This window comes from Lepus europaeus, chromosome 7 (genome assembly GCF_033115175.1).
Source record: "Lepus europaeus isolate LE1 chromosome 7, mLepTim1.pri, whole genome shotgun sequence".
Lineage (NCBI taxonomy): Eukaryota > Metazoa > Chordata > Mammalia > Lagomorpha > Leporidae > Lepus > Lepus europaeus.
Genome location: NC_084833.1, coordinates 60,635,335 through 60,650,663, shown reverse-complemented (window position 1 = coordinate 60,650,663; position 15,329 = coordinate 60,635,335). Strand labels below are relative to the sequence as shown.

Sequence of the window (15,329 nt, the reverse complement as noted above, 5' to 3'; positions counted from 1 at the left end):
AGCTAATGTTATCTAATTCTCATAGCTTCATTGTGTACGCAAGGACTTAAACATCTTTATAGCATTCAGGACTCTGGCTAGGAAATAGAGAAATGAAGAAAAGCAAGGTGAATTGCTTTTTATATTGGCTTACAGTAGTCCAGAAATGTCCTGTCTGCCCATATTCATAGAATTGGACAATATTTCCATTATCTAATATTTTGTATGTGTGATATAAATATACTAATGTCTAGTTATCACATAAGGTGAATCTTGCTGAAGCCCAGTTTTCTTCACAGTTTAGCATTCTATCTTCCTCCCGAAAATCAATTCCAAATCTAAGCTAACAGTAATGCCAATGCATTTCCATTGAAGAATAGGACGAGGCTCATTGATTATCATAAATTGTTATGTAGAAGAGATCAAAAACATTTTTCTTCCTTATTAATACAGGATATGATCCTTTCCCCCAAGGAAATCTGCCTCCTCCAGACGTCATGCCATCTTTTAACCAGAGCATTTTCCACCCTACTGCCTTCTTCCTTACTGGCATCCCTGGCCTTGAAAACTCTCACGTCTGGATCTCCATCCCATTCTGTTGTCTCTATGCCATGGCCATCTCTGGGAACAGCATGATCCTTTTTGTCATCATCACTGACTCAAGCCTCCATGAGCCAATGTATTATTTCCTCTCCATGTTGTCCTTCACTGACCTGGGTCTGTGTCTTTCTACATTGGTTACCATGCTAGGTGTTTTCTGGTTTAATGCTCGAGAAATCAGCTTTGATGCCTGCATTGGCCAAATGTTCTTCATTCATGGCTTTACATTCATGGAATCCTCTGTACTCCTGGCAATGGCCTTTGACCGCTTCATTGCCATCTGTAACCCACTGAGATATGCCACAATCTTAACCAACTCACGGATCATCAAAGTGGGCTTTGCAATCATTATTAGGGGGACAACAGCTCTAGTGCCTTTACTCTTGCTCCTTAAGCGACTGTCCTTCTGCCGAAGTCATGTGCTCCATCATTCATACTGTTTCCATCCTGATGTGATGAAGCTCTCATGTTCAGACACCAGGATCAACAGCGCATTTGGCCTCACCATTGTCATCTCTACGGCTGGCTTGGACTCTGTTTTGATCCTCCTCTCCTATGTTCTGATCATCCACTCTGTGCTCAGCATTGCCTCCCCTGAGGAACGGAAAAAGGCATTCGGTACTTGTGTCTCACACATAAGTGCTGTTGCCATCTTCTACATCCCCATGATCAGCTTGTCACTGGTACATAGGTTTGGGAAGCATGCCCCTCCCCTTGTGCACACTCTTATTGCCAATGTTTATCTGCTCATCCCTCCTGTAATGAATCCCATCATCTACAGTGTAAAGACCAAGCAAATTCGCAAGGCTGTGCTCAAAGTATTCTTCTTAAACTAAATTGGGAAATTTTTAGAGTAACCTTTTTTTTTACAAAGTCTTCTCTGACTGATGTTTGATCATTCACTAGTGTGAGTTGACACTGTACTTTGAAAAAACCGATTCTGCACGCTTTCTCTTTGTTCTAATGACCCACTAATTATTATTTATTCTGTTCCAGACTGTGGATTCTTTGAGGGTAAGGACTATGCCTTGTGTATTTCTGACCTATCATAAATGCTGCACATGGCACAGTGTAGGGTCATGGCTAAATTATATCTGTAATCTTGTTTAAATTATGTCATACTTTGGGGCCAGTTTCACCATTTCTAGAGTGTATAACTCTACAAGGTGTGTCTCATATATTATATAGATCATTAGGAAAGGTTAAGGTTTCAGTAATCCTTAAAGTACCTACCAAAATAGATTATTTGTGACTGAGGAATTCAAATAGAGGCAATGAAGAAGAAATATGGATGAAATTAATTTCCTAATTCTTAAAAGCTACCTAGAAGTCACTGTGGTCTCCGCATTAATATTTTAATTATAGCAGACCTAATGATTCATCTTCTAAATATGTATATGAAGAGAAAATGGGAAAGAATGCAAGGATGTAGTTTGATATTCAACACATCACTATACATTTCAATCTATGTACAACTTGGAAACTGCTTACACACTTACATTATGGTATTGATTAAATAAAGTATGAAGTACAATGTAAGAAGCTAAATTGGCATAAATATATATTGTGTATTTTAGCAGAAAAGTTACATTAGTAAGAGTACTTATGTATATTTTTCATGTGGATATACATACACATAACACATACACACATATATGTATATTTAAAAGGTATGGATAAGCACATCCCAAGTTTTTAAAAGTGCTTCTCATTTGATGGGTGGATATTGTTTTGTTTATGTTTTCTTTAAAATTTCTTGCAGTTTATAAGTAATAATGAGGTTTTCTTTTCTTTTTACTTTTTAGATAATGAATTAATAAATTTCAATTTAATGCCTTCCAAAGAATAAAAAATGTTTTTGTCCTTCACCCTTCATGGGATTCTCAATCCAGGAATCCTCACCCTCTTACTTCACATAGCCCCCTGGACTTCTTTATAACATGGCATCCACTTTCCATTTGTACTCATTACTGTTCTCAGTGTGATCCATCACCAGTATACCAGATCCACCTGATCTTGGTTAAAGAGAGGTTTTCTTAATTCTATCCCAGAACTACTTATTAAGAAACTCTTGAGATGCGGTTTATGAATTTACAGTTTAATAAACCATGTACAGACTATCACGCATGTTAGAGTGATCCTTTTCTGGGGTTTGGGGTAACATCAACTTCCGAAAAACACCATGAACATCTTGCTTCTAGGTTTTTGATCATTTTTCTCTCTTTAAGTAAAATCTCCACTCCCCTTGTTCTCCAGCTTGTTCCTCTCTTATTCTTCCAGGTGCCATTAATAAATCTTTGTATTTCAGGTAGTCAAGTATCTTTTCCTCTGCTAACATGAGATTTTCTTTGAAATCAGGCATTGTACTTTGTGAGTTGGGATGATTTGCACAGAACAAAATACAATGCTTTGTTAATAATAGTTACAAATATATACATATTAAATTAAACTTATTTTTATAAAAACATATATTATATATTTTAACCATTTTCATTCTGGCAAAAACTTTTGGAACTATGGATAAAACTATGAACAATGAAAAGGATCTCCATTCTAAGGTGTATACAACCCCACTAAACATGTCTAAACTCAAACAACTTTTTAACCAGTTGTTTCTTAAGAATTATCTGCTGTGTACCAGACACTGAAGATCATGGTGCTAAACTCTCTCTTCACCAGGAAGAGACTGAATGGAAAATAACCAACACAGGATGTACTTATGAACACAGGAAGTCTGATGAACAAAATAGAGCTCCCAGGAATTCACTGTTTAATAAAGCAGGTACAGGATGCCCTCACTTCACAGTAAAGCATGAGGGTAAGTGACTTGAACTTCATGGATAGTCAAGAAAAGTTTTGAAAAAGAAGAGTTTTGGAAATAGGGCAACCATATATTTAATTATTTTTAAAAATAAATATACTAAAGAATGTCCTTTTGAGAGCAATAATTTTGACTTATGCTGCAATAAGAAAGGTAATTCATGAAGTATCAATTATAGATAATTTTGCATAGGATAGTTATATGGACATTAATTAAATTCATTTTAAATTATGTCTTTTCAATCTTTATAAAATGTTACTCTTTACATAACATTACTTAAGTAAACTATTTTCTTGTACTCTTACATGCTCTACTTTTTACTTTTTTTTTAAAGATTTATTTATTTATTTGAAAGTCAGAGTTACACAGAGAGGAGAGGTAGAGAGAGAGAGGTCTTCCATCTGATGCTTCACTACCCAATTGGCCGCAACGGCTGGAGCTGTGCCGATCCAAAGCCAGGAACCAGGAGCCTCTTCCGGGTCTCCCACGCGGGTGAAAGGGCTCAAGGATTTGGGCCATCTTCTACTGCTTTCCCAGGCCATAGCGGAGAGATGGATGGGAAGTGGATCAGCCGAGTCTTGAACCAGAGCCCATATGGCCAGGGCATTAACCCACTGTGCCACAGTGCTGGCCCCTCTACTTTTTACTTTTTCTACCAGCTATGTTAAAATCTGAGTTAAGCATCATCCAATGCAGAGGTTTATATATTTTGTTTTTATTTAGAGGCCTTCTGAAACAATGCATGTTCAAGATGGTCTGAACCAATGCTTAAAATCATACTCTGACTAATCTGAAGCAGCATTTGGAAGAATAAATGATGTGATGTTCTGCAAGGCTGTATGAGCTCACTATGTTTAGAAGCCTTTTCTGCCTTGGTATTTCTGCATAACTAATATACAGTGACTTAGAAGGAAATGTTGTATTTGTAGCACTCAGGTTGACATTGATATCAAACAGTGAACTGCAGTATATTAGGGATCCTCAAATAAACTGCCTGATTTCTCAGTTGCTTCATATGGAGCTGTACAAATGTGTTTTTCTAGGAAAAAAGGTTTACATTTCATGTTGATAAATTTCTGTTATTGGACTCAAATGTCTTAAAATTCCTAAAATATCTCTCATAACACACATTCTGCCTCCCTCCCTATTCAGCTTTATCCCTGTAATCCCCAGCATGCACTCAGGGTGCCAGGTGAGTTGAATATGTTATTAGTCATCCTCCTGCTCCTTCAGTGCCATGGGTTCCATTGTCTCCTGGCAGACTTGGCATTGACACTCTTGCAGGATGAACACTTCTCTGCTATACTTTCATCATAAATATGCCCTGTTGTAATTACTGCTGTATATCTGTTTCCTTGCTAGCCTCTAATCCCTGGAGGGAAGAGATTCTGTCCTATTTTCTGTAAGAGGGCAGAAACCTGCAATGTGATTGATAGATGCTTAAAGTTTTATGGAAGAATAAATAAATAAATAAATAAATAAAGTTGATGTTGGATAGGAGACCAGAAGCAAAAAGATTTCTTAGAAATGTATAGAATGTATAAAATGATGCTGGAAGAAGATCAGCTGGATGTGGGATAGTGTGGAGATGGGAGGTGAGCTCATGGCTATAGCAGGTGGTTTTATTTATTCATTTACAGTTTACAAAATTTTATCAGAATTTGAGATTGTAGAATTATGACAAGTCCCTTCATGGAAGCTCTCAGAGAAGTGTAATGAAGTAGAAGGGGAGGTAGCCAAAAAGAACAAACTCTGTGGCCTTACCCTGGGGCCACAAAAGTCTCCACTAGGGGTTTTCTGATTTGAGATTTCAAGCAGCCTGACAAATGGCTCCTTATAAATTCTCCTTATCCTTGAGCAGAACATATCGTCAGCTCCTCAGTCCTGTTTTTGGAAAACAGTGCAGGAAAGAACATCCTTTAAATGTTTTGTGAGTAAAACTTTTGCATTTAGGGGAAATAGGCTCTATATACACACTGGTTTCCTTTAAGACTGAGGAAGAGGAAGTTTTTTTTTTTTTTATCAACTGCAAAGCAACTCATGGATACTTAGGGAAAATTGTGGGATGTTCTTTTCTGAAATCTGTATTTTCTAGGACATTTTAGTCTACCTTAGGGCATTCAGCTGGTCTATAGACCATATTTCTTGCTGCTTAGAGGAAGAGACAGAATTTTGAGTTTTCTGGTTAGCTGTGCCTCATTCCAAAATGGACCGCTAAGGTCATCAGCTGCTACCACCACTAACCAGTGCTACCATAATGCTCATCCTCATTTATCATGATCACACACTCCTGTGTCCCATATAATAATTGACATATTAGGTGCTTTGCCAGTGCTCTCTCATTCCATCCTTAGAAATTAATGCCACTGGTGCGCTACTGATTTCACAGAAGTATAATCTGATGTAAAGTGTTTGTTTTTTAGAACTCCAGCTAGTTGGTGAGAAAGACAGAATCTGAACCTCAGCCTATAATCATGGTGCTCACTCTGTAATCAGAGAAAAGAGACAACTCATGGTAGTGCAGCATAGCACCTGTAGCATGCTCTTATAAGGGAAGCCAAGAATTACCTTATATAAGGAGAGAGCCTCTGTCAATCAACAGAAAGACACCTAAAATTTACCCTCCTGTACTAGAACAGAAATTTTTATAAGAAAAAGACAAATATCTCAAGCACACACTCCCCTCAATTTGTGTGAATAAAGGGGAGCTCAATGAGACTCTTCCAATAATCCGATAATTTCAGGCAACAGAGATTTAAACACACAAAACTGGAATGTGTGAGGTCTTATATCCTTGGTCAGTTGGAGGAAGGGATGGAGAAACGGAATATCGTTATATTATTAGAATTGTATCTATAAAGCACATTGAATCTGTTAAAAATGAATTAAAATTAAAAAGAAGAAAAATGAAAAACTCTTGGACTGAATTTATAAAAACCAGTGTAAGTGTCCTTGGAAAAGAGAGGTTATTTTGGTACGAATACATTTCTGATATCCCTGCATAGCTTTTTTTATTGCTTACTTATTTATTTGAAATAGTAAGGGAGAAAGAGAGAGGAGAGGGAGGGAAGGAGAGGGAGAAAAGGAGAGGGAGAAGGAGAGGGAGAGGGACAGGGAGATAGAGACGCCACCTATCTGCTAACTCACTCCCCAAATGGCCACAACAGCCAAATTTGGGACAGACCAAAGCCAGGAACCTGGAACTCCATCTGGGTCTCCCACATGGGTGGCAGAGGCCCAAGTAATTGAGCCAACAACTGTTGCCCCCAAGCCCATTTTAAGAAAGTTGGATTGGAAATGGAATAACTAGGAATTGAACTAAGTACTCTGATACACGATGTGGGTATCCCAGGTGACAGCTTAACCCAGTGTAACACAATGTGTGTATATTTTACACATTTTCCATGTCTTATAAAAAAGATTATTGGCACCGAAAAAATAATATCCATAAAATTTATATTATAGAACCTCTATATTCAAATTATTCTGTTTATAGTTGTCTCTGTTGCTCATGCTTGTTATGCAAATATTGATAATGTAATGATGAATAAATAAGAACCTACCTCTTAGTAGCTTAATTTAGTTACATTGTAATATTTTCAAATAACTCATGATCACACATGGGATAACCATAATTCTAGATGTATAAAAATTAAAGGATATAATTTCAGAAGTATTTTATTCTGATTTGACTTAAAGGATGTGTAATGGTAATTTTTAATACATAGACAACAAATGCAGCATAGTATTTTTCAGTAAAAAGCAAGCCAGGTTTAAACTACAGTTATCAACTATTGAAGAAGTAACTTAGGATAGACAATGTATTTTATAAGTTGTAGGTGAAAGAATGGAGACACCTGTATCAGGGAGGCAAGCTTAGGAACCATGTACTCTTTATTTTTAATTATTTTATAAATTTATGTATTTATTTACAAAGTACAGTTACAGAGAAAGGGAGAGACACACACACAGAGATCTTCCATATTCTGGTTTTCTCCCTGACTGCAACAGGCAAAGCTGGGCCAGGATGAAGTCAGGAGCTAGGAGCTTCTCTTAGGTCTCCCACTGGCTACAGGGTCATCTGCCACTGTTTTCCAAGGTTTGCAGGGAACTGGTTCGGAAGTGGAGAAGCCAGGACCAGAACCTGGACCCATATGGGATGCTGGTGTTGCCGGAGGTGGCTTAAGATTCTATGCCAAAATGCTGGTCCTTATTTTGTAAAAATTATGTTTAAATTGGGGAAGAAAGCAGTAATGTTTACATAGATTTTGGTAATGTGCAAATTCTCTACTCTTTTGAAGGTGACAAACAGAAATTTATAACATTGAGCAGTCATAACACTTGCTTTGGATACCTTCTATACTCAGATGGTTCTGTTTATAGTTGTCTCAGTTGCACTTCCTTGTTATATGGTCTGAAGATTAGATACAGTTCAAATTTTTTTTTAAACTTTTATTTAGTAAATATAATTTTCCAAAGTACAGTTTATGGATTACAATGGCTTTTTCTCTCCATAACTTCCAGGTTTTGACAATGCAAATAGATTGTATGCTTATCCAGACTAAATATTTATCCATAACTGCTAATAGGAAATATGGGATCAATAAATGTTAGCTAATTTTTAAGATTTAAGATACTAGATCTGATTCTGATTGACAGAAAATAACCAGCAGTCAAAGTATTTTGGGGTTAGGATCCAGAAGTATACTACCATCAGTATACTTTGAAAACAGAGAATTTGGGATTGTTAAAGCAAAGAATCTTGGTGACCTCTGAGTTCCCAGAGGTGACACCCAGAACTATAATGAGAAGGTGCTCTCTGATGGTTCTTTACTTCGGAAGCTTAGAGGTCGGACCACTTGGAGCCATGACTCAATCTCAGTGGGAGGGCCATTTCCCCACAGGAGCTCAGGCCTCCAAAGCACAGGACCTCTTTTGGAGTTGGGACTCAGATCTCTTAAAAGGGTGCTCTGATGGTTGGTTCTGTTTCTTCACGGGCGGGGTAGAGGATGACAAAAGTTGTTCTGGAAGAGGGTAGAGCATAAAACTTGGAAATAGCACCAGTGAAGCTGGGCAAAGAACTATTGCTGTGATGGCATTGTAAGAGCCATCAAACATGGTAGAACTACTTGTTTCTCTGGCAGTTTCCAGTCTTGTAGCATCCCCCAATTAACAGGACACAGCAGGGAACCAGTTGGCAATGATTGTGATTCATGAGTTACAGCCTCATTATAAAAAGCAGATTCTATAGAATGCTTGATTTGGAGCAGAGATACAATAAATGCATAGCCAATGCAATGGGATGATGTACTTGTAATACGATTAAGTTCAACCTGGCCATGGCAAGGGTTTTATTAGGTGTACCAACTCAAACTAATTAGCGGTAGCTAATAACAATAGCTAGGCAAGTTTTTCCACAGTTCACTGAGAGTTACCACATACATTCTTCTGTAAGGCTGCCAGTTGACAATTTTCAGGTCTTTCTTAGAGGTGTTTTCTCTCCATTTTACCAAAGCTCTACTTTTCTTAGGATACTGAGGCTTCCCATTTAACAGCCAGCCATAGAGTTTCAGGTTGTGTCTAAGTTAGCTTCTGTTTTGAAGCATTCTAGCTGCATAGAGGCTCTGGCTCAACTCAACTATACGTCTTCTGCTTTTAGGATATCTTTCATATTTCTCAATTGCCCTAATTTCTGTTTACTAATGGATTCTTTCCAAAGACTTAGCATTTGCTGTATCTACTGTTAGGTAATATATATTTTTAATTTTCAAATTATTTTTGCTTATTTAATTTATTTTGAAAGAGATAGATTTTTCCATCTGCCGGTTTACTCCTCACATGCCTGCAACAGCTGAGGCTGGGCCAAGTTGAAAATAGGAAACCAGGAACCAGGAGCTCAACCCAGGTCTTCCACGTGGGTGGCAGTGACCTCTTAACTTGACCTATTACTGCTGCCTCTCACGGTATGCCTTAGCAGGAGCTGAAACTGGAAGTCAGGACTCCACTAGGTTTGGAATCAAGAAGTCATACACAAATGTTTTTTAGAAGGAGTGAGCTAAAAATATAGTTGTCATAGCTCCTACACAAAAAATCTGGAAAGTTCTTCAGGTGGTTGGGGACACTTTCTGTATAAATTAATCCAGTGGCACAGACTTAATTGATTGCTATGGTATAATGTTAAAATTATATTTTCTTCCTTAGTAATGACTGATTCAAGAGAACAATAAATATTAAGTTCCAAAGTGAATTTTCAGATTATCAAGATGGAAGACAAATCAGATGAGAATGAGAATACCCAGTTCAAAAATATTGCAGAAGTTGTTATAGACATAAGGAAAACAGACTGCAAGGTAAAATTTAAGATGTTCATTTTCCTAGGATTCAGAGTGCTCAAAGAGGAAACAGGGATATACACATAGAACAGTCTTCTTGTCATCTTGAAATGGCAAACTTACTTTTGCACACCCTGTACAGAGCTTGCTCAATACGTTACATAAGATGCAAGTGGTCTTTGCAAGAATTGTCAGCACTTGTTGTCAAAGCTTTGCTTTCTAAGAACTAGTTTTCTCTTCTCTTCTCTTCTTTTCCTTTCTTCCCTTTCTTTCTTTCTTTTTCTTTTTCTTTTTTTAGATCGGGGTACTTAAACATAGAAGATGCATATACAGGGAATCTTTTGACACAGGGAGATGCTGCCAAATGGGGTTATCATAGGATTTCTAAAAAGAAATACTATAGGGAAAGCTGTTAAGAGTCCACTCCCTCATCAAAAGGAGCAGGATGAGGGATAGGGAGAAGCATCATGGTGCCCTTCATAGAACCCAAATTGTGGAGGATTTTACCGTAGACACAAGTTGTTATCTAACATGGAATAATTTTTTTGTTTTAAAATTTTATTAGAACTAGAGATTTTTAAAAATTAATTCAAAATGAATGGCATGCGATTTTCAGCAAAAACAGCATAGAAATAGTAAGTTGGTCAGTTAGTCACCTATTGGAATAGGGTAGCTAATAAATATAATTTGAATTAGTATTTTGGTGATACAAGAGTCAAGATTGCCTTAGGAAGGGTAACTACACCACAGAGCTGTTTGAATTAGATGATTCCTAGATCAATTTGTCTATAATATGGCATGTATTTATGATATCAATTTGTTATAAACTGTCTTGACTGTGGAAAATTGAAATCTTTATGGTGTTAGTGATTATTAAAAGAGATGTCCCTTAGAACACAGAAGCTTAAGCACAGCTTTCTGAATCTGCTTTGTTTTCACACTATAGATGATAGGGTTCATCACAGGGGGTATGAGCAAGTATACATTAGCAATGAGGGTGGGGACATAGGGTGGGGCACGTTTTCCAAATCTGTGAACAAAAGATAGGCTGATCAAAGGGATGTAGAATATGGCCACAGCAGTGATATGAGAGATGCAGGTACTAAAGGCCTTCTTCCTTTCCTCTGGGGATGCAATGCTGAGAACTGAACGAATGATCAGGACGTAGGAAAGCAGGATGAAAATGGAGTCCACTCCAGCGGTAGAGATAATTGCAGTGAGTCCAAATGCACTATTTATTTTTGTGTCTGAACAAGAGAGCTTCATTACGTCAGGGTGGAAGCAATAGGAATGGTGGAGCACATGGCTATGGCAGAACGCTAGACGCTTAAGAAGCAGGACTAGTGGTATCAAAATGAGTGTTCCCCTGGTAACAACTGCTAAACCTATCTGTGCAATTCTTGCATGAGTTAGAATGGCAGCATATCTCAAGGGGTTAGAAATGGCCACAAAACGATCAAAGGCCATAGCCAACAGCACTGAGGATTCCATGAAAGTAAAAAGGTGAATGAAGAACATCTGTGATAAACAGGCATTGAAGCTGATCTCCCGGGCATTGAGCCAGAATATTCCCAGCACTGTCACCAGTGTAGAGATGCATAAGCCAATGTCAGTGGTGGACAGCATGGAGAGGAAATAGTACATGGGCTCATGGAGGGTTGGCTCGGTGAGAACCATGAACAGGATCAAGGTATTTCCAGAAAGAGCAGTAAAATAGAGGCAGCAGAAGGGGATGGAGATCCAGACATGGGCCCATTCAAGTCCAGGAACTCCCGTCAGGATGAAAGTAGGGGAAGTTGAGTTATGCAAGATGGACATTATAGTCTGCAGCACCAGAATTCTCACATAAGATATTGATTTCCTAAATTATAGAATTAGAATTATTTTGGTTGAACTTTAATATGTATTCAGTAAAGTGCATAAAACTATAGGGCAGAGTTCAATGAGATTTGACATTTGCAACCCCAAAGTCTTGCTCATGCTCCACCCCATCAATTCCATACTTGCTAGTAGAAATGAGAAACATGCAATCACATTAAAGAACAGGTAGGTAGCTTCCTCAAAATTTAAACATAAGCTTACCATATGACTTAGAAATTCTACTCCAAGGACTCTACTGAAGGGAAATGAATGCATGTATATGCAGAAGACCCAGAAGCACAGAAGTGTTTACAACAACATTATTCACTATAGCCTCAAGCTGAAAACACTGTAAACGTCTACAAGCTAATTGGTGATTAAACAGTGAAATATCCATAAGATGAAATACTATTAAGCATAAAAGGACAGAAGTACTGAAATATGTGGCAACATAGATGCACCCCAAACACTTTATGCTGAGTGAAAGATACCTGAAGCAAAAGATTTTGTATTTTATGATCTATTTTTATGAAATAGCTGGAAAAGACAATTTTTTAAGACAGAAAGGAAGGTTGTATCTCTGAGGGTGGGAGTGAGATTGATAGCAAAGTAGCACAAGGGAATTTTTCTGGGTGATGGAGAAATGTTCTACAATTGGATTGTGCTGACATTGGCTTATGCACACGACACTATAAATTTACTAAAATTCTTATAATTTTATACTTTCTATGACATACAAGTTATATTTCAATAAAGCTGTTAAAATAAGGCTGGATTTAAGTTTCTTTTATAAAATATTGAGTGTCAAAAAGCAATAGCTAAACTGTAAAATAATTCTTGGCAAACATAATATTAGTTTCAATCGGTTTCACTGAGAAAAGTAAGAGATGCCTAAAACTTAAGACAATATACCTACCATACCATATAACCTTTACAAGTAAAATGTGAAATGTTGCAGTGTTTTCTAAGTGAGCTTGAGCTGAAATGAGAAAAAGAGAAACTCAAGAAAAGAAATTCATCATCTGAAAGGATGGACAGAGACATTTGTCAGCAATGGAGTATTTGCTGTGTTTTCTAAAAAATCTGATACTGGCCGGCGCCGCAGCTCACTCGGCTAATCCTCCACCTGCGGTGCCGGCACCCCGGATTCTAGTCCTGGTTGGGGCGCCAGATTCTGTCCGGGTTGCTTCTTTTCCAGTCCAGCTCTCTGCTGTGGCCCTGGAAGGCAGTGGAGGATGGCCCAGGTCCTTGGGCCCTGCACCCGCATGGGAGACCAGGAGGAAGCACCTGGCTCCCGGCTTCAGATTGGTGCAGCGCGCTGGCCCTGGCGGCCATTTGGGGGGGTGAACCAATGGAAGGAAGACCTTTCTCTCTCTCTCTCTCTCTCTCTCTCTCACTGTCTAACTCTGACTGTCAAAAATAAATAAATAAATAAATAAACTGATACCAAAAAATTATTTCTACATTGTTGTATTTGATGCTGACATAATTAAAAAAATTAATATCTACTTGGAAACAAGTAAACCCTGAGATAGAATTAAAAGTATAGGAGGAGATCTGGGTGTACATTTAGTTAGCAATAATTGTAGTCTTTAAAACCTGTAGTAAGAAAGTGAATTGTTGAGTAAAAGGGGTTCAGTAAACTGACTACACATTTGGAAAAACATAAATAAAGTATATCACCACAAAGTATGTTGAAATTATTTCCTGATGGTTACATGTGTAAATATCAACAAACACATGTGTTTTAGAATAAAATATAAATATTTACATAATCCTGGAGTGCAAAATAGTGTTCTAATGATAAAGAAAAAGATATAAACTGTGGAGGTAAAGATTGATGCATTTGATTTGGTAAGACACAAGTAACAGTTTTATGGAAGAAGCCACTTCCACAGGCTTAAAACATTAATTACAACCTGGGGGAATCTTTGAAGCACATGTGATATTTAGCTGGATAAAGTGCTTATTTAGAATAGGACAGTGAAAAATTACGATAGAAAAAATGAGCGAAGGCATTAAAATGGAATTCTCCAAAGAACTTCCAGTTAATACAAGAAGAAAACTCAGCCTCAGAGTCAGCCAAAGGAATGGCAATCAAAACAATTACTAATGTTGACAAAGTTTAGTAGATTTTTTAGGCTGTAGGAAAACGGGCACACTTTTGTGGTAAGGAGTGTTTAAGTAAAATTTGTCATTATTTGTTTATGCACGTTAGAGTTCCTTTCCTTTGAATCAACAATATAATTTCTCAGAAATTAGTAATACTACTAATAATAGCTACTGCTTATCATGTGCTGTAGAAATCAATCATGCTTTTATCATTTGCTAATTACTCCTTTGTATAATAAGCATGGAAGCCTACTTTGTATTTATTTCAAGATACTATATACTTTTATTTATTTATAAAGAGATTAGCATATTAAGTATGAAACATTGTGCTAATTTCTTAAATTTAGAAAATTTTCCCCCTTAATTACACTACAAGAGCAAACATCTACTTGCTATTTATTATACTTACTGGGAGAAAAATATCTGTTTTCAATTTGTTAGTTCCTTTGATAGTTTGTGACTTAGTGTTTCTTCATCTACTCAAAGGTCACTGTCAAGTATTCCTAAATGATAAGAAGAGTCTGCTCTGACAAAAACATTACCAATTGCCCATAGTCTGCTTCTCAGCACCATGGCTCTCTAGAGTGCAAGAAAGGAGAAGGCTAATATAGGCTTAGTATCAGGCAGTTCCATATCTGAGGTTGATATCCTTTTGGTGTTCTCCACTCTCTAGGCAGTCACCTTGGTCAAATCTCAAAATCTCTTGGTAACATGAATGGGTGTGTAACTAGACGTAAGTTGAAATCTATGCCTGAACATTTTAGGAAAAGATAGGGATTATTCATATAGAATCTCTAAGAAGTATGACTAATCAAGACAAAGGGTAGAACACACTTCCTATGTTATCAAGAGGAATATGAAGTATGACTTTCTAGACTTATAGTTATCTTTTATACAAGAAAGTATGAAGTTAGATCTTGCTACAGAAAAAAATCAGCTACCATCACATGATGATTTGTGAAAACAATGGCAACCAATTCAGTTTCACTGGATGAGAGACTGGAAGATAGAGGATGTATAGAACATTGTCAGAGAGAAGAAAAATCAACAGTAAGCCAGAGTCTTTGCTACATAGCCCTCATATGCATCACTCTAAGTTAACCATTAACAGGCTGTGACTAACATCTCTAGTTCTCAGATGATGTGACGTGGGTTCAGAGGAAGAACATGTTGGAGGTTTACATTGATAGGTAAAATGAATTCAGTGTGTAAAATCCAGGTATTTGACCCTAAATGTGTGATCATTTTACTCTGCCATGCTGCCTCTCTGGTATTTAAAACCAAGCTAAAAATAAATAAGCCAGGTTGCTGTAGACCTAAGAGAATGAATGGAATTAATGTGCTATAGTAAATATAAACTAATAAGAAATACAAGGGAAGCAATATTGAGGATATGCCAGGAACCAGATTTGGAGATTTAGTAATCATGTCAGGAAATGTACTTGTATGAGAAGTACAGTATTGGGTGTGATTAAATGGACGATAAGATCCATCTAATTTGACTCTAGGGTTTCTGAATTGATATTAGCCCCTTAAATTGAACAACCATTGGGGAGTAAATATAGTAAGAAGCTTAAGGGGCTTGGAGACCAAGGGCCAGAGTTAAGCAGGGTAGAATCTTACCT

The 15,329-nt window shown here is 37.3% G+C and overlaps 2 protein-coding genes across 2 annotated transcripts; one reads left to right on the top strand and one right to left on the bottom strand.

Annotated features, from left to right (window-relative positions):
• The first annotated feature begins 476 nt into the window (after positions 1–476).
• LOC133764542 (olfactory receptor 51F2-like) lies at positions 477–1,415 on the top strand. The gene has a single exon (XM_062198216.1). The coding sequence runs from the start codon at positions 477–479 to the stop codon at positions 1,413–1,415; it is 939 nt and encodes a 312-aa protein (XP_062054200.1).
• A 9,190-nt stretch (positions 1,416–10,605) lies between these two features.
• Positions 10,606–11,550, bottom strand: LOC133763819 (olfactory receptor 51F2-like). The gene has a single exon (XM_062197555.1). It carries the CDS (start codon positions 11,548–11,550, stop codon positions 10,606–10,608), a length of 945 nt encoding a protein of 314 aa, XP_062053539.1.
• Positions 11,551–15,329: the final 3,779 nt, after the last annotated feature.